At 45.1% G+C, this 24,696-nt stretch overlaps 2 protein-coding genes across 6 annotated transcripts in view; both read left to right on the top strand.

The window, feature by feature from the left end:
- kirrel1a (kirre like nephrin family adhesion molecule 1a) overlaps nucleotides 1-11,718 on the top strand; it is a 118,061-nt gene extending 106,343 nt beyond the window's left edge. For all 3 annotated transcript variants that reach the window (XM_088633997.1, XM_088633998.1, XM_088633999.1), the window contains exon 15: nucleotides 1,153-11,718. In XM_088633997.1, coding sequence (XP_088490123.1) covers nucleotides 1,153-1,764 — 612 coding nt within the window. In that variant the 3' untranslated portion in view covers nucleotides 1,765-11,718. The remainder of the gene's footprint in view (nucleotides 1-1,152) is intronic.
- Nucleotides 11,719-12,289: 571 nt separating this feature from the next.
- Nucleotides 12,290-24,555, top strand: LOC148659978 (butyrophilin subfamily 1 member A1-like). 3 transcript variants are annotated; one of them, XM_088633990.1, is made up of 10 exons: nucleotides 12,290-12,590; nucleotides 14,530-14,610; nucleotides 14,745-15,092; nucleotides 15,891-16,172; nucleotides 17,394-17,501; nucleotides 18,184-18,210; nucleotides 19,662-19,688; nucleotides 20,430-20,456; nucleotides 20,566-20,592; nucleotides 23,004-24,555. In XM_088633990.1, exons 2-10 carry the CDS (start codon nucleotides 14,532-14,534, stop codon nucleotides 23,531-23,533), a joined length of 1,455 nt encoding a protein of 484 aa, XP_088490116.1. In that variant the 5' UTR covers nucleotides 12,290-12,590; nucleotides 14,530-14,531; the 3' UTR covers nucleotides 23,534-24,555. The 3 variants fall into 3 exon arrangements, with proteins under 3 accessions (XP_088490116.1, XP_088490118.1, XP_088490119.1); XM_088633992.1 differs by lacking the exon at nucleotides 18,184-18,210; XM_088633993.1 differs by lacking the exon at nucleotides 19,662-19,688.
- Nucleotides 24,556-24,696: the final 141 nt, after the last annotated feature.

Raw genomic sequence — 24,696 nt, 5'->3', positions numbered from 1 at the left:
CACATCACACTGCTCCACCCCATCCTGGGGCCTTAACGTCAGCATTACGACGGCTGATCCTCTCCCTCCCCACAGCTAAAGCTGTGACAAAGGTCTCCCAACAAAGCACAATGCACTGCTGTCTGGAGTAAAAGCCACAATCTTTCACTTTGTAGGCACGGTGCGTTCTTTCACCTGTCAGACTGCTAGAGGCGGGAACCTTCAGTTTTCAAACTCCTTTAAGGTCTCACCCCTCTGTATTGCAGTCATGTCTTTCTCGCTGCCTGACGTACTGCCACAGTCGGATGGAGCTAGGAGATCAATCTCACTTTGGTGTCCAAGCCTATCACACTGCCGGGACGGTATTGCAGCATTTTGCCCCGTCTCTCAGTGAGGGTCTGAAACGCCAGACATTTACCATCCTCCCTGTCTTTTTTTCGACACTGCAGTACAACAGGAAAGGTTGGGCTCATCAGTAAACTTGTCCAACCAAATCTCTAAATCTATCACTCCCTTCAGATGAACAATTCAGATCCCTCCATCTCTCCCTCTTTACAGACATATCGGAGTTTCTTCTGCACATACCAACACAAAACAAGTGTTCCAAAAAAGACACCACTGCAGATACTGCAGTCACATTTGCGGTATCTTTCGCCTGAGTGAATGCAGATTCCTCGCCGTTCCAGACACGCAGGGGTTATTATTTTCGCAGGCCGACCGTCGCGCCGTTTGGCAGCCATTGAGAACGTGTTGCACCAGGGTTTGCACGATGAACGTGAAATGCGCGTGGAGCACGTGCTACAGGTGGCACAGTCGGTTCACCAGAGCCGTGGGGGAGGCCGGGAGAAACGGGACAGGTCGCGGCAAAGTGAACGCCTTCGCCGCTCGCTCGTAGATGGCAGTTCCCGCGATGCCGACCCCCAGACCCACCGTTCCGACACTAAAATACAGTCAGCCGCGTTGGCTGGACGCTAAGAGAGGCGTCCTACCGCGGGGGCTGGCCGGTCGTTCCTCGGGCAGAGAGCGCCTCCAGATTCGCGGGACTAGTTAGCCAGTTTGGCGAGATTCCTCCTAGAAAAGTTGGGAGATTTTGCCGGAAAATGGCGGCCGACCTCCCAGCCAGTTTTGGCTCCAGCCCGCTAACCTCTGTGTCCCTTGCATTTTTCACCGCAGGACCCCACCAATGGCTACTACAACGTGCGGGCGGCCCACGACGATACCCGGCCCTCCTCCCGCTCCATGCTCTACGCAGACTACCGTACCACGGGCGCCCCCGGCACCAGCCCCGGCGGGCCCGTGTCTGAGAGCCGGGGAGGGGCCGGCGGCGGGGGAGGGGCCGGGGGGGCGGGGAGAGGCTGCTACGACCCCAGGCCCCCCTCCCGGCTGTCCCACAACAGCTACGCCCAGTTCAACACCTACAACCGCCAGGGGGGGGCGCCCAACCCCAACCCCGTGCCCCCGACCGGGGCCGCGGATTTCCCTTCCGAGTGCGGGGGCACCCTCCTGGACACGAGCAGCCAGCTGTCGTACGAAAACTACGGCACGGCGCACGGGTACCCCCCGAGCGCCGCCCCCACCTACGCCCCCTATAGGTTAGGATTCGCCACCCAGGGCAACTTGGGTAACCTGGAGAGGCTAGACCGTCTGGGCGCCGGGTACGAGGGCTACGCCCCGGGGGACAGCAGCATGGGCAAATACGGGACGGCCACGGCCCGCTTCTCCTACTCTTCCCAGCATTCCGATTACGGCCAGCGGCACCAGCAGCGCATGCAGACTCACGTGTGACGGGCTCGCCGGGGAGGACGCGACTCCAGATCCGCAGGCCGAGGAGGACAGGAGCCTAAGTTTGCTAATCGAGAGACTAATCAAGAACTGTGATTGGGGGTGGGGGGGGGGTGTTTTCTGTTCCACCGGCTTCCGTGTCCCTAACTAAACATCCTGCATTTTTCCGGGAGAATTCCCTTCCCTCTTCTGTCCCTTCTCCCGTCGGTCCTGGGCCACAGGCGGACAAGGGGTGGCGGGAGACGATTCCGAGCACGCTGGCCTGGCCCGGCCGCCGCCCGCCCCCCCCTTCGTTTCGGCCATGCCCGGACCCCGGAGCGCGAGGCGCCTTCGTCCTGCGTCGACCTCCGCTGCTGCAAAGCCTGATGGGGAGGCGATCCGCGATCCCCGCGGAGTCGGGCCCCCCAGGGAACGTTGCTCCTGCCACGGCCGGGCTCGAATCCGCCCCATGGTTCGAATGTCAGCGTGAGAATAAGAAATCGGGCGGGGGGGGGGGCAGGATTTTCTGATGTGCTGCGGTCTTGCCGTTCAAACGCAGGGGCAGGCCTGCAACCAGCTCTGCCCAGACCTGATCAATCCGGACATGTCCCTTCACTCCCCCCGCACAGGGGGTCGGTTCCGAGGGCAGTGGGTGGTTTAGGTGGGGGATGAAGTATGAGGGAGGCTGAGGCTGGAACGATCATTGTAAGGCTGAGTTGACTCTTTTTTGGGGGGGGTTTATGCAGCAAATCTGACAATCTGGGAATTGTGAAGTGACTGTGGAACTATACAATAGAAAAACGTTCAACACCTGCAGCAACCCCACCCCCACCCTCCCTTTGAAAGCCACAACCCTATGCCCCTCAAGCTCTGCTTTACTTTGAGCCTGAACACAGCTGTATCCCAGCGCAGGTCTCATTTTTGCTGTCCTCCAACCCCATCCCCCAGGTCACGTTTAGCTTTAAAAACATTTTTATTGCAAAATGGAATACAGAAGGGGTGTGAAATATTTTAATATAGTGCCTGTGGAAGGTGAGGGATTAGCGCTCCTGGAGACTTGAGCCCAGGTGTCTGCCTGTCTTGTTTTGCGTGTCTTTAGGTCCACATCTCCTACGATAAAAATACCAATGTTGTTTTTTTTCCCCCCTTGTGGTGTGTTTACAAAAAGGGGTTGCAGGGTAGCGCAGTGGTTAGCGTTGCAGACTCACAGAGCTGGGGCCCTGGGTTCAATTCTGGACCTGGGGTACTAGGGGTGTGGAGTTTGCATGTTCTTTCACACAGTCCAAAGACATGCTGGTAGGTTAGTTGGCTTCTGGGAAGGCCAGCCCTGGTGCGAATGAATGCATGTGTGTCTCTGTGTGCCCTGTAATGGACTGGCGTCCCATCCAGGGTGTATCCTGCCTTGTGCCCGTTCCTGGCCAGGATTAACTCCGGCTCCCCATGCAACCCTGTGTGCTGGGTACAGCGGGCAGCAAATGGGTGCATGGTGTATAACGATGATGGCCAGTTGCTCCCCCTTTGAAAAGATTCAGTCGTAGTTTAAGAAATATCTTGTACTCCACAAAGCACACTGGTCTGGTGGACTTTTCATTTAAGCGTATATGTAAATTAAGCGTAGGAGTGTTAATCCCATTGTACCAGCTACATTATACATTGGGCTGGTACAATCTGGTTTCCTAAAGTTCCCCCCTTAACCCAGTGGCAGTTTCTCTCTCCTCCCCCTGATCTGCTGTGCAGAATGGCTGCTGTGTGTCTCCCAGTTGTGGGACATTGACCCTTTCCTATGTGTGAAGCACTCTGGGTGGCTTCAGGATTAAAACCTCTGTAGAAATGCAGGGAATCAGTACAAGATTTGCATCAAATTTTCCAAATTTCCGTCCTCGCTACAGCGTCGTCTTCCAATGTTACTGAGCTCATTTTCTCAATGGGACATTTTAATGAACACCCTTGCTGGAGTATCTTTCAGCACCTAAAAGATATAGATTTCAAGATTTCAATTCTTAATAATAAAGGTGCATGAATGTGCAAAGTGACCATAATTGGGCCAGTGGCAACAATTATGCTGGGAATGCAGCTGAAATAGGCAAAGGGGAGCTCATGTGACCAATCAGAACATACAGCAAGTAGTCATTTTCTGACACCACCTAAAATGATTCCGGTTAAGTCCCATATGGTGTCGTGCTTGTAGTATGGCAGGAACTGTTGCAGGCGTTTTCTCATGATGGCCAGGTCCAGCGAGGTCTCTGGCCACTCCTTCTGGACCGCCTGGGTCGGCTGTTGAAGTCTGCGCGTTCGAAAAGATGTCACAGGGCGAGATGTGTGTCTGTTTGTGTCTCTCCTGAGTGTAATAAGGGCTAATTCATCATCCACCGAGCGTTAGTCCACATCTCTCCATTCTTTCATGTAAATAGGAGTCAGAAGTAGCCTAGCTAAATTTCCCACTGAAGAAACAAAAGAAATATTTTTGAAAGTATTCTATTGTATTGTATAGTTCACAAGCAAGCACATGCACATACACACACAAAGGCATAGTACTATAGGTGTTATCATTTTAAAATATAAATTATATATACGTATACTTTTGTACACAATGGGCTGCAGCGATTCGGGAGGAAATAAAGTCTGGCCATACACGTTCTTGAGAAAGCACAAGCCAGTTTAGAAATGAAACTCAAAAGAGAAATTTCAAATTTTAGGGGACTGCTCAAGGAAGTGGGGGGCAGGGGGGGGGGGGTTAGTGACAGACTAATTGTGGAAAGAGCCATGGCCTCGAAGGAGAAGGTCTTTATTTTAATATTTTTTTAAGGGGAGCGACGTGTTTTGACGTTTTGTAGGAACAGTCCGGATCGGTTAAACGGGACACGGGCCCGAGGCCTGTGAAATATTAGCTTTCAGTCCAGAGGCCCAGCAAGAACCAGCTGGACTCAACTCATGACGTTCTGTTGGAACAGATAGCGGCTCAGTTGTGCTGCATTGTGGGTAGTCTCAGGCTGACCAGAGAGAGAGAGAGGATTGTCCTCCTTGCTTGTCTTGGCACTTGGTCGCCTCTGATATTGCTGTTGCCCATCACATGCTCAGTAGCATGGGGGACTGTTGGTACTTTTTATATTAGAGTGAGACTTTAGGGGTATTCGAATATTTTTGTACTGAACTCTGGACCAAATGTATTAGGTTGTTATTTGATGCCGAGGGGCTCATTTTCGCTGGAAGGGAAAACTCCTGCTCTGAGCTGGTCGGAACTGGATTGGGATTCAGCTAGATTCACGAGCTGCTGATGCTGGAGCTCAAAAGAGGCGCTAAAACCACAGATCCCAATGCAGTGGTAAGATTGCAGGCCTTTTTTTTTCAGCAATACAGACTACCAAATGACTTAGATGAGCCAAAAGGCATCCCCTTGTTTTGTCAACTTTCCTCGATTCCATTTGGCCAATGTGTAACCTCTCTTGTGTTATACGTTTTTAAAACGGGCATTTTGCTTGAAATGTCCTCGCAGTCATGAATACGCCAGGTAAATTCACCTGTAAATAAAGCAGAGTCCACCTGCTTCCAGGCTAATGTTCAGTTCGTGATGTGGAGGTGGTTTGCCATTCTAAGCATTAACATTGCACTGTTGTAGCTGCAGAACCTTTGTAGTGTTTTAGGAAAAAAAAAACAAGGAAAGGTTAAATATTCTGACTTACCTTCTGATAGTACACAGAATATGCCCGTGCAGCCAAATAAGCCCGCAGGCAAGCATTCCGAGGCGGAAAGATGAAAGAGGCCTTTGAGCGCGTGTGATACTTGTAAGGACGTCTACTGAAAGGAAACAAAAACTGACCTAAAGCATCGTGGTGCGGAGAAGGTTCGCGTGCACGCAGGCGATAGCATTGCTGCATGCCCCCGTCAAGGGTGAAGATGCCAGGGTGAGCTGTTCGGAGATGAACGGATAGTGAGAGGAGCATCATCTCCTTCCGAACTGGTGCAGGACACAGTCATGCAGTCAGGATCAACAGGGAACAGGAGGATCAGGCGGCCCCAATGGGAAATTAGAGAATGAGCGTTTCATGAGCGAGAGTAAGAGGCTTTTCTTTACACAAAGGGTTTGGGGGGGTGTTTGAACCCCCCATCCCCGTGGCTCAATCCGATCCTCCTGCATCTTTCAGGAATCCACTAGATGCGTCGATTAAGCAGCTACCACCCAACCAAGCAAAACGGGCTGAGCAGTTTGTAACCTTCCTTGGAGAATAGTTTGCAATAAACAACAGAGAGGACTCTCTACCAAAAGCACGCAATGCTTTTAACCTTCAAATTACCCGGATGTGGACAGTGCTCTCAGACCTTTCCTTCATGAAGTCTGAGATGGTGACGTGGAACAGCTGTCCCTTACCGCAGCTTACGGTTGCCGCATTTGAAGGAAAAGGAGGGCACGCCGTTGAAGAAGGCAAATGTTTGTTTGTTCCCCCTCCCCCCCCATTGTTCGTTTTAAGAACATTCCTTACGCAGAGTGCAAAGAGACCGAGAATCTGTTACGGCCAGACCTCAGGGTGTCTGAGAACTAGTTTTGAGAATAATCCATGACCAGCTCTGACAGGACGGGCACAGGAGTTGACCTTTAGGCGAAAATGGACCTTGTCTGTGTTTAAGAAGAGAGATATCCTGACATTCTCGAGTGTAAAGACGTTAAGAAAGCCAACATCGTACAGACGGGGTAAAGGGTGGCCTACAGCCATGGCGTTATGCTGTTTTTTTTTAACTCCTATTTCTGGAGAGACCTGTGTTGAAAGCCTGGTAAGGTGTCTTGGGAAATAAAGTGCTGTACTGTATTAAGTGAAGGGGAGGAAAAAAGTATACAGCAAACGTAAGTCACTTCATAAAAATATTTGAAGGAAAACTCCTGGAGGGAGTCACATTTGAATCGCCTCTTTATGCAGTTTGGATCAGTTCAGGGGTGTCTGGAGTCTTATTCGTACCCATTATTGGCTTAAACCTTGGCATTGTGTGAGATCTGAGGCTTTTAAGGTTTGATGTTCTTCAGGCACCATAGAATGATACCGAACAGGTAAAGGTTCATTCCATGCTGAAAGGAAAAGAAGGTTCCCCAGCTGAAACGCTGTGTCTCTTTTCTATTCTTTTCAGCACAGAATAAACCATTACCCGTTCCTTTGCAGCCTACGCATGCTGACGCAGCTCCCTACTGGAATGATATCAGCTTTGTCGTTAGCATCTGTGGAAGGAATCTAGAATCCAATGCATCACTTTCATAAGTATATTTTTGCTCTCCCTTTCCAGTCTTGTCCAGACACTTCCTGGAGGACTCGTTTGCCCTGTAAGGTTTGGTATCAGTGTGAACTATAAGAGGGCTGCGGTGTGACAGGACAGAGGCCAGCTCGCCCTAGATTAACAGGACACTTTGAGACCTCATGTACGTTTCGAGATACCTCCAAGATTGAGGATTAAAGTCTTACCTGTGAGGCAATGGCATTGCTACAACATAGTCTTACATCGAATAAATAACATTTGGTAACAGACATTATATACGTTGATAAAATCAGGTTATCCTTAGATGACCTCTGCAATTTTATTCAAAAACTCATTGCGTCTCTGAAGTGTTAGCCTAGGGCCAGCTGGTCACCCTGTTGATCAGATTTCTTTACCATGTTACGGAAACTCAAGCTGTTGAGCACAAGAGCTCATTCGCTCAAATGGAATGGGAAGCCTAAGGCACAAGGAAGACTACTAGTATATCCGAGAACATGCAGTGCTCAACGAGGACGTCCTGTCTTGTGGGCTCATCACGTCTGAGATCCCTCAACCTGATCCTCGAATGTGCTGGTCAGCCCGACTGAGTTTGGTCTGAATTCCTCAGCTTCTTGGAACAGCACGGCGCCGAAGCGAAGGAGAACTTTGCAACAGAATCTGGCTTCTCCTCGAATGTCGGGGCTGCTTGTGAGTCTTAGTGCTCCCCGCATGGACTCTCCCGCGAGCAGAAGATACCTTTCAGAAACTGCCTGCCCCAAACTCTCTTGAGCGCAAACTGATCCTGGATGAGTCTTCTCTCTCTCAGACTGGAGTGTTATTGGGGCCTCACAGTGCAGTCAAACTGAACCCCCGTAACCTGTCTCTGATGCCTGATAAAGACAAAAAGGCTTTCTTCACGTGCTCGCACAGAGAGAGAGGTCCACAGCCTTTATGGCGTGGATAAATCTTTTTGAGATTTGTGCTTCCTTACATCATTCAATCTGAGTTGTAAAGGAGACGTCTTTAGAGCATATTAAATCAGTCTTTAATATGTGGCTCGTTTACCATTGCCTCTGTCAGCCGGGGGCCGATACGATGTCAGCTCCCCCTGATTTGTTTATCTAATGAGTGGAAATAGGGGCTTTTTCTTCTCTTGTTTTATTGCCGCGGTTGGCGGATATCGCTCGTGTGCGTGTGTCTGGGAATCGAGACGGCGAGAAACCGGGATTCACCGACGCCCGGGCGATTTCCAGAGAAAGTGACCGCACAACATGGAGCTTCGTCTCTGGAAGGAAAAAGAGGCGCGTTTGAAAAAGGTGGCGGCGGCCGCCGAGAAATTTCGGGACACTTCGGGCGGTGAAAGCGTCTCGCATAAGGTGCTCGACTGCGAAAGAACTTTTTTATTAAAAAAAAAACAGCGAGTTGGGATAGGAAGGTGAGGGTGGGGAGGGTAGGTCATTTGTTTTCTCTCGGCGACAATCACTCGTGGTTTTCTTCTTCCTGTCTGGGTTTCATCATGGTTATCACCGTGACGACGTGCGTCCAAAATTCACGTCTCCCCTCTCCAACTACCCCCCCCAGCAGACAGAATTTCTCTGAAACTGGCATCTTCCAACGTTTTTTTCCAACATCTTCCAGGACTTTGTAAATAGGTTTCCGAACATTCCATTTTTTTAATTTTATTATTACTGTACCGTTGCTCTTATGTTATGATGAATACTCCGATTATGTTTGTTACTGTTATTTACCATTGTTATTATTATTATTATTTTTTTATCCTGATTGACGAAGACGGTGAAACAACAAGCTGAAAAAGAAAACCTGTGTACATTTGAAAAGAAAAAAAATATTTATATGCACTACAGTACTTTTGTATTATTACTATTGGTACGACACGTGTGTCATAAAGAATCCTCCTGTATATTGAGTTTGCTGTTCCTTTGGTGTCGTTTGGGGCTGTTTTACTGTAAGCCGGATGAAATTGTTCCACGTGTTTAGAAAAGTGATTTAAAGGTGCTGAATTGTGATTCTCCAGTTCCAGGGTTCGCCACCCATGGTGTAAAAGCAATTTGAAATCAGCTTTTTTGGGGGGGTTCAGTACCTCAGAGGTCTTGTTAAATAGCAAGGATAGAGGGGATCATGGAATTGATCACAGTAGTACAGTGGCTGTCTGGTCTGTGTGGCTTCTAATGCCCCAGTATAGTGTTGGGAGTATTGTAAAAAGGCCCCGTCCTTTAGATTGAAAACCGTGGTCATGACTCTCAGTGGTCATTGAAAATCCAGCTCATTTCCCCCTGCCTTTTACCAGTCATGGCCTCCTAATAACCCCCTCTCTGAACTGGCTTCATCACTCTGTTCTCCTCCCAACTGAGAGCTGGTGTGTGGGGAGAGTACTGGAGCATCATCCAGGTGGGGCTGCAACTGGTGCTGGTGGAGGGGATCCCCATTACCTGTAAAGAGCTTTGAGTGGAGTGTCCAGAAAAGCACTGTATGAGCATAAAGAATTATTATTATTAATTATTAAGTATTATTATTATTATTATTATTATTATTATTATTATTATTATTCTCATCATCATCATACTGTGGTGGTGAAGGGCAGAGCTCAGCTGTTATTGTCAACTTTCCAGTTGAGGAACCAGAAATAAAGGCAGAAGGAAAGCAGTACGTATGAGCTTTGAAACCCATTCTTCTAGACAGCACAGCAAACTGGCTGTTGTCTCTGTGCATAAGTTACTTCTGCGCTTGCTTTTTGCTGGGTCTCCTTCAGGGGCTGCTCTAGGATATTTGAGCTGTGACACTGAGGCTGCGCTGCCAAATTCCACAAAACTGACGAAAAATAGATCCTTTTGTCTCAGACGTACTTTTGTTTCAGGCAACAGTGCCCTAATTATCCTGCATTTCCCCCGACCTTTCCTCTGGATCACAGTAACTGCTCCATTTTGTTCCAGTTGGGCTTTCTTTGTGCTTAATTGAACTCTAGATTGAACTAATTTCTTAATTAGCGCCTCTTAATCATTCTCAGCTCCTCCACACAGCTGCAGGTGTGCAGAGCACTACAGCATTTGCTCTGGAGCTTGAAAGGTGTTACTTTTTGGGGGCAAAATAAACCTGGAAAAAAATGCATGAAGTGTTCACTTAATTAGCCAATTAGAAAGAGAAGCAGGGGATTTGGGGCATTCCATGGGACTGGCATGAACCAACCACAATTGGCTTTGATGTTCTTAAGATAGTTCTGTCCTTTAACAATCTATTTATTACACTGGAATTCACAGTTTCATCCTGCCTACAGTAAAAAGCAAAAATAAAAAAGATGTATTTTGTTCAAAGGTTTGTCGGACAGAAGTTTAGAAGCATAAGCAATACGTGAAGAAGCTGCTGAGATGATCGGAGGAGGGTGTGTGAGTGTGGCCTTATGTCCTAAAAATTGAACAGAATATTGAGTCCTTTTGATCAGAAATCCACAAAAAATAATCAGCTTTTCCCATTTCCAACTCCCCCATCAATTCAGATTTGGTCTAAATGTTGTAGTCACAGCTCCGGAAATAGAACTGATCAGTAGCCCTCCCAGACAAAAAGTGTGGTACTGGCCAGTCATAAAGAAGGTTTCCCAGACATGAAACAAAGGCTTGATGAGGGTTAGGGTTCGCTCGCATCTTCCAAGGCTGATGGAGGAGGATGATGATGATCTTTATTGCTTGAATTTCCAGCGATAAAAGTCACTCTGATTTCCTGTTCATGAGAAGGCTGTGGAAAGAAGAGACAGGCCGTGAAACCTACCACTGATATTCACTCCTGATCCTGGAGAACAAGAGAACCTCCTGATTTTTCTAAGAGCATGGTTTTAATCTGTTACTTATTTCCAAGTGTGTAGCTGTCGAGGTGTTCGACATTGCTGGAAAACACGCACAGCTGCGAATCTCTTCAGAACCCGGGGTGACTATCATTGACCCGATGGATCAGTCCCGTTCCCTGGGTCATGAATGGAAAAGGGGCGATCACTAACCTTTTACCCAGGAATATTTCAGCAGCGCAAAAGCTTGGGACCTCGTCCAGAGGGGTTTTTATGAGGGCTGACAAGGGAGAAGCCTTCACATTTGGACAGATGGTGGCACTTTGTTTTGTTTTTCTGGGGGGGAGAACGGATTTTCTACAGTCCTTCGACTCTAGAGGATACGTTTCAAATTGTTGCCAAGCTACAGCACTCCGGTTGATCTAAACTACAGTGTTTAAGCCACAGCAGCTGAAAATCTGACAGTAGCCCCATCATATATTGGCATTTTTAATTCAGGAATGAGGTTGGGTTGGTTCAGAATGTCTTTGCTCCAAAGATTTAACAGATACACCCTCCGCATACTCGACTGTACACCCGTTTCAGAGTAAAAGAAGCCATCAGTTGCACGAAAAGTTAGTTCTATCAAAAGGCTCAATATTCTCAGTGTGGAAAAGGGTTTTATAAAAGTAATAAAAACAGCACTTCTTTTAATCAAGCAGTTCCATTATTTCATTTCCTCTGTTTTAATGTTTTCCTTTCACTTCGGTATGAATGAACCTTCTGGACTGTTTGTTATCATTCCTGTTTGTGGTTCTGAAGAAGAGGAGATTTGTATTCAGTATTCTCGGTTAAAGGTCATTGTACTCTCGCGTAAAAAAGGAGTGTCTTTTATTTTTATTTTCTGATATTTTTTCAAAATGTATGTAATTATTTTTCCACAGTATTATAAAGAACAATAAACCACTGGTTTCGTAAAAAAAAAGAAAGTGGGAGTGTTTGATTTTTTACTAATAGATGTAAATATATTTGAAACGAAACTACAGTTTTTGCAGACCTCTATAAACATTTAACAAATAAAGGAGATATTCTAATATCCAGTATACGTCGACTGAGCAGATGGATTAGGAAATCGCTTATTTTCCTTCACAAATTGTTTAGAAAGTGTAACCATAAATCAAGATAATAAACAGTTTTGATAACTTCATCTGCCTTAAAAGTGCAGATGACAGACACACTGTGACTTTGCTGAATGTAGCACTAACCTGGATTTTGAAAAACGTTTCTGAAACCCTTCTGGGAACCATAAAATGCAGTAGACACTATCACTAAAATGCAAATGCAATGGGGAAATTAAATATTGTTGGACAGCAGGGATATTCATACATTATACATGCATATATATATACTATACATATCGAGAAGAAATGTGGGGCAGAGCATACTTTGCGTCTAGTTTTGAGAAGCCACTACTCATATGTCCCTGTCTCTTTAAAAAAAAAATAGTTTCATCTGTGGAGGGGAGACGAAAAACTACATCTCCCAAAATGCTTTGGGTGGGGGGGAATGGCCTGCTCATTTCATGTCTAAGGAGCGTCTCAACTGTGAGGGATTATTAGGAACCTGTTTGTAAAGATTTGAGGCTGAATTACTTTTCTAGCTTTGTTTGATTAAGATCCCAGCCAGTTTTGAGCCGGCACCCCCTGAAAACGTTACAATATACATAAACATTTATATATACTATGTACAAATATCTCGATGTACTGTACCTTGAGGAGGATTGGAGGCAAAGGAGGCACTGGGCTGGCACCCTGCAATTTAAGGAAGTAAATTAAATACGCGGTGGAAGAAGCTGATGCAGGTAATTTTCTAAAATTATTTTATTATCGTCACAACCTTGTCATTACGGGCTGTAATACACCTAATACACTACCGCATGTAGTTCGTATACAGTATGATTCCTTTTCTGTGTGCGTTTGGAATTTAAGTGGCTGCAAATGAATTGAATTTAGGATTGTTTTGTACGGAACTGCATTACTGCCATCAAGGGAAAAAAATAAGAAGTTATCTCGTAATTATGAGACACATCTCTTGTTATAATGAGATAGCAATCAGCATTGGGGTATATGAACAGTGTATGAACAACCTGTTACATCGAGCGCGGAGAGCACCTACAGAGAGCTCAGCTGGAACTGTGGCCTTAGTGTTCTGACAATGTGCAATGCTGCATGCTAAATGCGCATGGACTTAACTTTCCACGGAAGGTTATACATGAAATGTTACAGTTTTAACTATACATGTGAACACCGTTTTAACTATGGGGATACTTGCATGTATCCTTAAACAAGAGCGAGTGTGCCGTTTCCATTGCTTAAAACTGAAAGTCATTTAACAAAAACGATAATGATAATGTAGGTATTGTATACCAGTTGTGCAATAATCGCGTAAAGTACGCGAGAATATCCTATCTTGTAATTAGGAGATAATTTTTTTTTCTTAATGGCAGCTATGCGCTTCCTTAGTGTCTGAATGTTTTCAGAAAAAAATATTCTTTGGCTTCTTTTAAACGTTGCAGAGGAAGATGTGGAATAGTTACCAACTTGCTATATGGTAAGGCTATAAAGACATCTCAGAGTTTAACTTGGGCTTTTGTTTGTATTTCAATGTCATTCATTTTCAAAGGAGATGAGCTTCTGTTCTGAACTTGTGAACAAACGTAGAGGCTTATCAGCGGAGCGTAAAATGTCGTTCACTTTCATGCCAGTGGAAAGAGCGTTAAATGCAGTGCGTGTACAGTATTTCGTTGCGCAAGGAGAGGCATTCGTTATCCTGTTTTTCAGTAAAACTGGTTGTTAGAAAATGGTTAATTCTTCTGAAAATGAGATACGGAAACCATGAGAGCATGAGCCGGAGTTAAAGTATAAAACAATGCCATGGCATATGTAAAGAGTTCATTATGAGCTCAACAGACTTATACTCTTATGTTCTCAAAGATGAAACCTGCATATCGTTGGGATGCTGCTGCATGTGCCAATCGATTTGACCCACTAAATCTGATATTATCTCAATTAAGGCAGTGCAGTTAATATAGACCATGCTCTTTTACGTTTCCAGTAGAAAGAAAACTGTTTACATCATAGATGTTTGAAAGCATTTCATCTTGAGAAGTACTTACGTCTAATTTCTCTTGCATGTTTGTTATGGTGGATTTTGTCTTCCAGGAATACTGTATGTCCAGTTAAATTCTGTATGGATCTGAAAAGCAAACTCTTCAGTGCTCGGGTTATTGAAGATATTGTAAAACTCCTGCCAGACTCCCTTCACTCCATTTGCTGACTGCTTCTCCCACTTTAGGGTTGTGGGGGTGCTGGGCCCTATCCCAGCAAGCAATGGGCGCAAGGCCAGTCCATCGCAGTGCCCACATGGAGACAGAACAAACGCACACACCACACTCACATCAGGACCAGTCTTCCCAGGCTTCCCAGAAGCCAGTTAACCTCCCAGCATGTCTTTGGACTGTGGGAGGAAACTGGAGCACCTGGAGGAAAACCCATATGAATATGGGGGAGAGGATACGACCTCCACACAGACAGCACAGGTCTGGATTTGAACCCAGCGCCACCAGTAGTGTCAAATAGCTGGGCCTCTACATTCACAACACTTGTGACCTTTAACCCCTAAGGAAATTGAGCTTTAAAGAAAGGGAGATCTTTTTTTGGGGGTGGGATCCTGTGATTTTCAAAAACACAATTCTGACCAGTTTCATCTGCTTAATGACTGCTTGTTTTTCTTTTTTCCAGTGATGAAATCCTTCAATCCAACTTGGTTTTTGGTAACAGTAATGTCCCTCCTACTCCAGCCCCTGGTTTATTCAGAATCAGGTATGGTCAGCCCAAGATCCAATTAAGAGAAAAGCATGTGTGAGTTGTGTGAGGACTGTGAAGCAGTCCATCCACTCTTCAAGAGGGAAGACTGAAGCTGACATTTTCTGTACACATCTTTTTTTTCTTTACAGACGGAATCGCAGTTCTTGGTCCAGATCAGCCTGTCGCTGCTTTTGTCGGTGAAGATATCGTTTTGCCCTGTTACCTCTCGCCCAGCGTTAGTGCTGTGGGCCTAGAGGTCCGGTGGTTCACAGATGACTTTCATGACCCTGTTTGTCTCTACCTGAATTCTGAAAATAACATAGAGGATCAGAACCCGTCATACAGGGGAAGAGCTGAGCTTTTCCAAGGAGAGCTGGACAGGGGCAACATCTCGTTAAGACTGAGCAAGGTCCAGGTGTCTGATGAAGGACTGTACAGGTGTCTGGCTAAATCCAAAGACTGGTATGAGGAAGCACTTATTGAGGTCACTGTAAAAGGTGAGTGTGCTCTTCCACACCTGGATTTTGAAACATTAATGCAATAGAAACTGTTGATCTTAAGAGTCCATCCTGTAAAAATCCCATGCTACATTTCTGACTGCTTTTATTGTTTATTATCTAAAGCAGACAACCTTATATAAGATGATGTGCAATAATTACCATTCACCAAATTAATAATATCTCATATGCAATGTACATTATGCATAACTTTGTTCTTGTTGCTGAGGTTGTTTTGTGTTTATGTTACTGTCGTGCATACATGCACGTAAGCCATTCATTGCACTCGGGCATATGACGTAAACGGAACTGGACATGAGATATTTCACGAAGCTAAGCTATCAGATGAATTTATAGGGACCCATCATCACCTGTTGAAATAAGAAGTGGACTGTACTACTACACCAAGTACAAGTACAGACTGAGTAATTGTTTCAGATGAGGAAAAAATGGTGTCCTAATCGCCGATTGGAAAATCTCAGTAACACATTTATAATCACGTTGTTCTGTAATGAATGTCAATAAGTGCATTGCTCACGCTGCGTTTTTTGGATGCATTTAGTGTCGTAGGAGTTTCACGGGGATCATGTGGTGGGCGATGGATTTATTTTGCGGTACTCGATGATCCATCATGACAGATTTTGAAAAGCGCATGACTATCCAGACTTTTTAGCTCCACCTTGTCGGATGCCCACTCCACCACAAAATTCATTTGATTTCTTTTTTTTTTTTGCCATTGAAATCTGTAAAACCTTTGTTCAGAGGAACGCTTTTGGTGATGTTTACATTTCTCGGCAGCTCTGGGGACCCAGCCCTCGGTGTCTCTCCAGTCCAGAGAAGGGGGTCAGTCCCAGCTGGTGTGCAGGTCACAGGGGTGGTACCCCAGACCTGTGGTGACCTGGATGGACAGGGATGGACAGGATTTGACGTCGCTGTCCAACATCACACTGGAGAGTAACAGGCAGGGGCTTCTCAGTGTCAGCAGCTATATCCCAGTCAAGCAAGAATCTGGTGTCTTTTCTTGCATCATTAGGAGCTCAGCACGTGAATCCAATGGAGAAAGCCAGTTCTACATGTCCAGTGAGTATCTGGTGGTTGTGATTAGCTTGCACAGGCAAAGCTCACTGCTGTTGCTGCTGTGCTAATTGCAATAGGTAACACACCCATTTTGTGCCCGAAACATAATCTTCTTATGATAACTCATGATCTTGCTTAAAAGAACTATAAGAATTGTTTTCCATGTCGTCTGTGTTGTGTCTAGGGTCCTGTGACTTCAGCACTTTACAGAACTTAAGCAAGACACTAAGGGCAGTTTAAAGGACTTTAATTTGCAGGGTAATGAATTACTCACAGTTTGTGAGCATGTTTAAAATACCGCATTTGTAATGTATCCAAAAACTGGTGTGTGTAAGAGAAATAATTATCACTTTGTCTGTAAAAGGATTTATTTTCTATATATCAAATATTTTCATAAAAATGCAGAATCTTTATATAGAATGGCCATATTATAAACACGGTACGTATCTTTTATAGGGTCTCGACATTTGCAAGAGAGCGATGCAGAGAACCCTCACAGACAGCAAAATTCACATATTACCTAGTTCACACCTATACTGTCAGATTATGTATTATAGTATATAGGATGTATAGTTAAAAGCCATCAGTCATTCTCCCTTATATGATCATTTAAGTACCAGTGCATTAGCTTTAAGTTAATTAAGATAACATTGATTTACTAAAAGAAATGGCAGTAATCACAAACTTATAGTAAAATAAACATGAATCCCTCTCCTTGGTCCAGTGGATGCCTGCACTTTCTCTCACTGCCTTCCCTGCTGCATGATTAGCAATCACCACTGTAACGAAAAGGACAAGAAAAACTGTAAAGTGATCCAGCCTATCATTCCCCACACAGCTGACACAGAACCTGGAGCGCTATAAGACCTAGACCGCGCTGAGATATGGGTAGCGGGTACTTGGGCAGAGGGAAGGGAGAGTATCGTAACCTCACGATCCTAGTCTGTCGCACCACAAATCCGAAACTTGCACTTGGCAACCTTCAGCTCGATTGCATCTCGTTCTGCTCTTCTTCCACCCGAGAAGAAAATTGTGCATGAGCAAATGTGAAATTTGCAGATGCCGAGAAGCTACTGTATTGCATCTCTACATATGATAGCATGAGGTTCTCCAACAGGCCTCGGAGTGGTGTAAGGAGACCTAAACTTTAATGCTCTTAGCTATTTAATGGGGGAACTGATGAGAGATCTTTGACTTTGAGGTGTTGGCTTCATTGTGTTGCAGGGGATTTTTTTCCAGAGGTCTCGATGTGGATGGTGGCATTCTTCGTAATTTCGGCCCCGGCAGCCCTAGCATTTATTCTGCTTATTATCCCTTGGAAAATAATGAATGGTATGTCTGCGTGATATCCTTATACACTCGGGCAGTACGTTACCAGGTGCAGCCTTGTGAATTGTACGGTCATAATTCCCATCAAGTTCGGCATAACAATATCCGAAGAAAACGGGATGTACTTCGAAATGATTCATTTCATTTTGATCAAGTATCTTTCCAGACTAATAACGCCATGGCTATTCCCAAACCCACCCCCACCCCCACCCCCCCAGTATGGTTGGACATCCTGCTGTCCAACACTAATGGAGAAACCTTGAAGTTGACTGAGAAGCCTGGGAGCAGATACAAGGCTCAGTTGTTTTGCTTAGTCAGTCATTTAAGCAGTTGTTCAGGGCTCATCATTCTGCTTGATAAGGCAGAGTTCAGTGGTTGGTAATGGGTCCTGCAGTCTGTAATGGTAATCTGTCCTGTGACCACTACCCAGGTGTTTGGCTGGGTTCATTTTATCCTTTGATTCATTTCTTCATTCTAAGGCCACTCATCTTAGTGATGCCTTTTAAATGTTGTTTAGGAAAAAGATTGTGTTTTGCCTCAGATGAGTGCAGTCCTGGCCCCCATTGTCACCCTTGCTCTTGCATTATTGTGTTTTGTGGCTGGCACTCATGTAAATATTGTAAGATGAATGTGAGACCTCATCATGGGGACCATATTAACGCATGTTCCTTTCATTCCTCTCTAGAAAAGGAACATAGATGTAAAATTGCAGGTAAGTACACATGAATGAGCAACATGGACACTCTAGAGTATTTGATAAGGTCAACTGGAAGATTGTAATTCCTTACACAGTCCATGCAAAGCACTTTACAGGTAATGGGGATCCCCTCCACCACCACCAGTGTGCAGCCCCACCTGGATGATGCTCCAGTACTCTCACCACATACCAGCTATCAGTGAAGCTAGTTCATAGAAGGAGATTACAGTATGGTGTCCCCATCACTATTCTAGGGCATTAGGACCCACACAGACCACAGGGTGGGCACCCCCTAATGGTCACACTAAGCCCTCTTCCAGCAGCAACCTTGCCTTTCCCAGACGTTCCCCATCCAGATACTGGCCAGGCTCACACCAGTTGTGAGTTGCAGGGTGATTAAGGGTCAGATCCCAGCTGCAGTACCGTTGCCATCTTGAGTTGCCATAAGTAATGAGTTATGTCTTCAGTTAAACTGGGGTACCAGTGTTTGTGGGGTGTACTCATGGAATACACCAGTGCCCAATCTGTAGGTGAATTATGTACTTAATTATGTAATGTTACTTTAATGCTGCAGTAACTGGAGTAAGATAATTTGGCCTAATGACCTGTTAGGTACAAATATGAACTTTCCCAAAGAAATAGATAAAGACGCAAAGCAGAGTTTTATTTTTTAAAGGGGTGGTTTTAGGGTCCAATAAAATACATCATAAATTAAAATAAGAGCATAAGAAACTGCTGTACTGTGGCAGAGTGAGCTAGCGCTGCCATGGCAACCAGCCACTCCTCAACTCACCTGTCGGTCAGTCCCAGTTGCCATTGAAACGTATTCGACAGGAAACCTGTATCACCTGCAAGCCAGCCATGTGCAAACACACCTGCCTCAGGTGGTTCAGGTTATTTAAGATCTGCTCGGACAATGCTCAAGGCTCTGATATAGAGTTTAGCTCCATGACGGAGTTGCTGGGAGCCACTGGAGCTCCCATGTCTCCTGTTTTGAACTTGCTTTGGATTCCTGACCTCGCTTTGCTCTCTTCTACGTCTCTCAGATCACTCCTGTGCTGGTTCCTTTCCATGGTGCTTATCTCGGCTTGGACCCTGGCTTGCTTTGACCTCTTCTCTGGGACATGACCTTTGTTCCTTCTCAGTGTCAACCAGACTTCTGCTTTTGGATAACAACCCCGGACAGTTTACCCACACCACGCTCTGCTTGTGTCCCTTGCCTGCTACCACACTGCACTGCCTGCAACTACTCTGTTTTTCTCTCTCCCCCTGCACATGGGTTCACCTTGCAACTCAGACCACTACTTAATTACACCTTGAGCAGCAGGTATGACACAGTTAATATTTTTCTATATGCTGGAGTTCCTACTAGAAGAGTAACTCCCCTTCTGGTTGAGCTCAAAAAGAATATTAGCTCAGTTTCACTTTTTCCAGGTGCTAAATTGTATTTTGTGTTTCCCTCACAGCTATTCCCAGACTTCGTGAAGAACGCGGTAAGTTCTGTTTGGTGTCACAGAGCAGCGAACCTTTGAATCGGCTTTTTCAATCTCATTTTAAGTTTGTCAACTGAAAAACACATTTGCTCTTTCTATTTCTCTAAACAATGCTTACAGCTGACCCCATCCTGTGTTTGAATTACTATTCCTGTTTGAATATTTCATAATATTTTCATGGACTTCTTTTATTTCCAGAATAGCGAGTGCTCTAGTGCACATAGCTTTTTACACGAGCAGTGGAAATGATTGCAATCCTTAAACCCTACGGTAGATTATTAGCTCTGAAGAAAATTCCACTTAATACTCAACTTGTAGCGATCATGCACATAAACTTTATGCCATGCACAAAGTAAATGTCTCATCCGTCCTTGGGATGAGATGTAAAACCGAGGTCCTGACTCTCTGTGGTCATTAAAAATCCCAGGGCGTTTCTCGGAAAGAGTCCTGGCCAACTTTCCCATTGGCCCTTACCAATCATGGCCTCCTAATAATCCCCCTCTATGAACTGGCTTCATTACTCTGCTCTCCTCCCCACTGATAGCTGATGTGTGGTGAGTGTTCTGGCGCACTATGGCTGCCGTCGCATCATCCAGGTGGATGCTGCACATTGGTGGTGGAGGGGAGTCTCCATTACCTGTAAAGCACTTTGAGGGGAGTGTCCAGAAAAGCGCTATATAAGTGTAAGCAATTATTATTATTATTATTATTATTATTAAAGCTCTTCTTATGTTTCTGCAGAAAAACAGGTTGCTGTACCTAAATCAGGTACGTATGTTTGCCAGCATTGTGGACTTGATATAATGTTTATGCTTATTATAAAACTTCATAGCATGGTCCTCAGGTTGTGAACATGGTTTGCATTTCTGTGTTGCAGAATGGAAGTGGTTGTGCAGTGCCGCAGGTGAGTCAGTGTCATTTCTGGCATTTCTGCATGAGCAATACATGGTACAAATGTCCGTTTCTGTACCAGTAGTTCATTTTCCTAACATGTTCGAATAGAAACAAACCAGAAATATAAAATGGCTGGTTTTCTGTGGACCCAAAGAAGGCTCCAGAGCCGAAACGTTGTGTTTCTTTTCTTCTCTTTTCAGCCGGGAATAAACCTTTACCTGTTCCTTTACAGAACTATAACATGGTGCTGGGGATACTTTCTTAAATGTACTTTGGGTTGAACTACGCAGTGACGTCTCTCTAACTTAAGTTAGTTTTCTCGCAAGCTAAAGGTCAATAGAATACCTAGAAAATATACATCCCAGCAACAGAAAACGAAGAAGGAGAAAGTGCAGTTGCTCTTTTTTGTTTAACAGAGGTCTCCCTTGCCTATTGGTCAATGATTTAGTTTTTAACAGATCTCGGTCTGAGTTTTCTTATTTCCATACAGCATGGCTGTTGGGAGGAGCAGCGTGTTGACTGTGTGTTGGGAGGAGCAGCGTGTTGACTGTGTGTTGGGAGGAGCAGCGTGTTGACTGTATGTTGGGAGGAGCAGCATGTTGACACACATCAAGCCACTGTCCTTGTTGATGTTACCGTAACAGTCTTACACACAGATGCTACCGGTTGCCTGTTGTTTTTTACGTCTGTGCATTTATGAGGCCCCTGTTTGATGCTGTCAGAGATGCAGGTTCACAGGAGCATGTGTGTTGCATGAGAGCAGTGGGAAATATATGAGACACACACTTCCTTAATGCTCAGCAGCTGAATCACCATTGGTCTCAGCGAAACTACTGTTTTTCTTTTGATGATCTCAAATTACACTTTCCTAGCATAGTAATAAAGGCTTTGTTACCTTGTTATTGAAGTATAGAGAGATTTATCTGTAGAAATCAATGGAAAGCCAACAAGTATCATTTGTAAAACAATTAGCTGATGCCAAAGAATACATGCTGTCAGAATATAAGAAAGGTTAGTACAGACGAGTGATTTGGCCCATCAAGTCCCTTGGCCAAAGAATTATCCCATGCAAGGATCAAACTCATGATCTTCAGATTATGAGGGACACTTTGCCTACTACACCAATGTGAGGTATTTATGAAATGAACATCAGGAGTAGTATCAGTGGTTGTAGCAGTGAGGTTATTGCTGTTTTTATGTTGTTTATATTTAGGAGATAGTGTTCTGCATTTTTGGTGTAAATTTTTGGAAAGACTCATTCTTTTTGCCAAACTATATAGTAAAAAATCATATACAGTAGTTAAAAATCTGACGTTTAAAACCAGAACAGACAGCAGAGGACATTAAGAAAGTTAATTTTGAATCCGACTACTGTACATTCCCCCTGGTTTGGATTATGAAAATCTCCTGTGTCTCTAGGAAATGGTTATTATTTTTACAAAAGTAATCTTTTTTTTTTCTTGGTACTCACTTCCCAGTTCTTAATGATCTATTGATTAAGTAAACCCTTTCAATGCAGGTTTTCAAAATTAATTTACCCCCACTGGTCCAAATATTAAGTATACAGTACCTGGTCAGATATGAAAGGCTGAAGGATATGTAGCTCATCTTGAGGAGCTTAGTTAAAGATTTTCCATCACCTTCCCTGTCCTGAACAATTACCCTGCTCTCCATCCTATGACAGAACAGTGGAAATGGTGTTACATACACTTTATACTCAACCACAGAACTTCAAATGAATGCCAAGCTAGACATGTTATACATTAGTAGTTCAGGTGGGTAGCTGCGTCAGCATGCGTAGGCTGCAAAGGAACAAGTAATAGGTTTATTCCATGCTGAAAAAAAGAAGAAAGAGAACACAACGTTTCAGCCGTGGAGCCTTCTTCAGGTGTGGCTAATGTTATACATTAGCCATTGATGCAAAACACTACAAGTAAATAATATTATTTAATGGTTGTGGTTAGTATTCATGAAGTTTTGAACAGATATTCAGGAGAAGATCAGATCCTAATCTCCTCCAGTGTTCTGCATAGAGATGTCTTGCCTCCTGAGCTTTCCTTTCCCAAAACCCCACCTTCACCCCTGCAGCTGCTCCGTAGCTCATTCCTCATGAAAGTGAGGGGGTGTTCAACCCCTTCATCCTCCATGTCAGACTGCAGTTCCCTCAGCAAGGCCCTTAACTCCAGCTGCTCCAGGGGCGCCGTATAAATGGCTGACCTTCTGACCCCAAGCTTCTCTGCCTGTCTTTGTGTCTCATGGAGAGCAAGCTGGGGTATCTGAAAAGACAAATTCCTTATACAAGAAATTGTATATGGCCACTAAAGTGATCTGATCTTATCTTAGAGATACTGTTGATGGTTTGCACTTGCACGGTCTTCTCACAGGTTTCTTCTCTTCGTTTTTCCCTATGATTCCCTACAGATGACGTGACTCTTGACCCAGAGTCCGCTCACCGCAATCTTGCCCTGTCCGAGGGGGGGAAGCGCGTGAGGGAGGCGGGATGGAGGGACCTGCCCGACACCCCGCAGAGGTTTGGCGAGCGCTACTGCGTGCGGAGCAGGCAGGGCTTCTCCGCCGGGCGGCACTACTGGGAGGTGGAGGTGAACGAGAGGTGGACGATAGGAGTGACCAGAGAGTCCGCCGAGAAGAAAGGAGAGTTTGGCTTCACTCCTCAGGAGGGCTACTGGGCTCTGGGGTGCTACTCGTCCAAATTCAGGATTTTCACTGACCCCCCCACCCCTCTGCCTCTAAGCCTCAAGTCCAGAAGGGTGGGGATATATGTGGACGTGGAGGAGAAACAGGTCTCCTATTACAACGCGGAATCCAGGACTCACCTCTACACGTTTGGGGACATGCACTTAAACGAACGGGAGAAGGTCTACCTGTTCTTTTGGACAACTGATAACACCAGAGACATAGCCATTGTTTCTCCAGGGAGCATACCAGATTAAACAGGTTCCTAACTCTGAAGATAATAATAATAATAATTATTATTATTATTATTGCTTACACATTTCTGGACACTCCACTCAAAGTACTTTCCAGGTAATGGGGATCCCCTCCACCACCACCAGTGTGCAGCCCCACCTGGATGATGTGACGCCAGTCATGGTGCACACAGTACTCTCACCACACATCAGGTATCAGTGGGGAGGAGAACAAAGTGATGAAGCCAGTTCATAGAGGGGGATTATTAGGGGGCCATGATTGGTAAAGATTGGGAAAATCTGGCACGGACACTGGGGTAACACCCCTACTCCTTTCGAGAAAAGCCCTGTTTTTTTAATGACCACAATTTTACGTCTCCTCTGAAGGACAGCACCTTTATACAGTCTAGTGACCCCATCACTATACTGGTGCATTAGGACCCACACAGACCGCAGGGTGAGCACCCCCTGCTGGCCCCACTAACACCTCTCCCAGCAGCACCCTCAGCTTTCCCAGGAGTCTCCCATCCAGGTACTGACCTCACTCATACCTGCTGAGCTCCAGTGGGCTGCCAGCTGGGAGTTCCAGGGTGACACGGCTGCTGGAAAATCAGACGTGCAGCAGAAATATGCGCTGTAGAGTAACTAGGCATAAGGCAGCCAATTTTGAATTTCTGTAGGAAACATGCAGAACCACTCTAGAGTGGGAGTCCTTTTGAAGCTTGCTTATTCCATTCCAGTTCGGGCAGAGTTTTTGAAAAGATCTAAAGAAGGACAAGCTGTGCTCCAGTTCAGCGTTAAAAAAAAAAAAACAATTCTTCATGCAGTCTTGAGAATTTATGTCAGTGGAATTGTTAATCGATGGAATCCATTATCGGTTTGATGCATCACCTTCGTCACAGGTTTGAGATAATGTACCTATATTAGATATACAGTACTGGAGGTTGGGGCTCTCTAGGACAAGGACAGACTATTAAAAACTATAAATTAAAATAAACAACTTTTTTACAAACCTGGAGTTTAAAATTAAACTTCTAACTTGGGAATAGCTGCATTCCATTTTATTTGATCATCTTATTTTATTTTATCTTAGCACAGCAGGTAAGAGGTGTGCAGACAGCCCACGAGTGCAAGTGTGTGGTTTCTTCAGAATTCCAAGAGTCCAACTTCACTGCACCCAAAATGTC

This window comes from Lepisosteus platostomus, chromosome 6 (assembly GCF_059453375.1).
Source record: "Lepisosteus platostomus isolate fLepPlt1 chromosome 6, fLepPlt1.hap1, whole genome shotgun sequence".
In the NCBI taxonomy this organism is placed as follows: Eukaryota; Metazoa; Chordata; class Actinopteri; order Semionotiformes; family Lepisosteidae; genus Lepisosteus; species Lepisosteus platostomus.
Note: the sequence above shows the minus strand (reverse complement) of the source record. Positions and strands in the feature narration are given on the sequence as shown.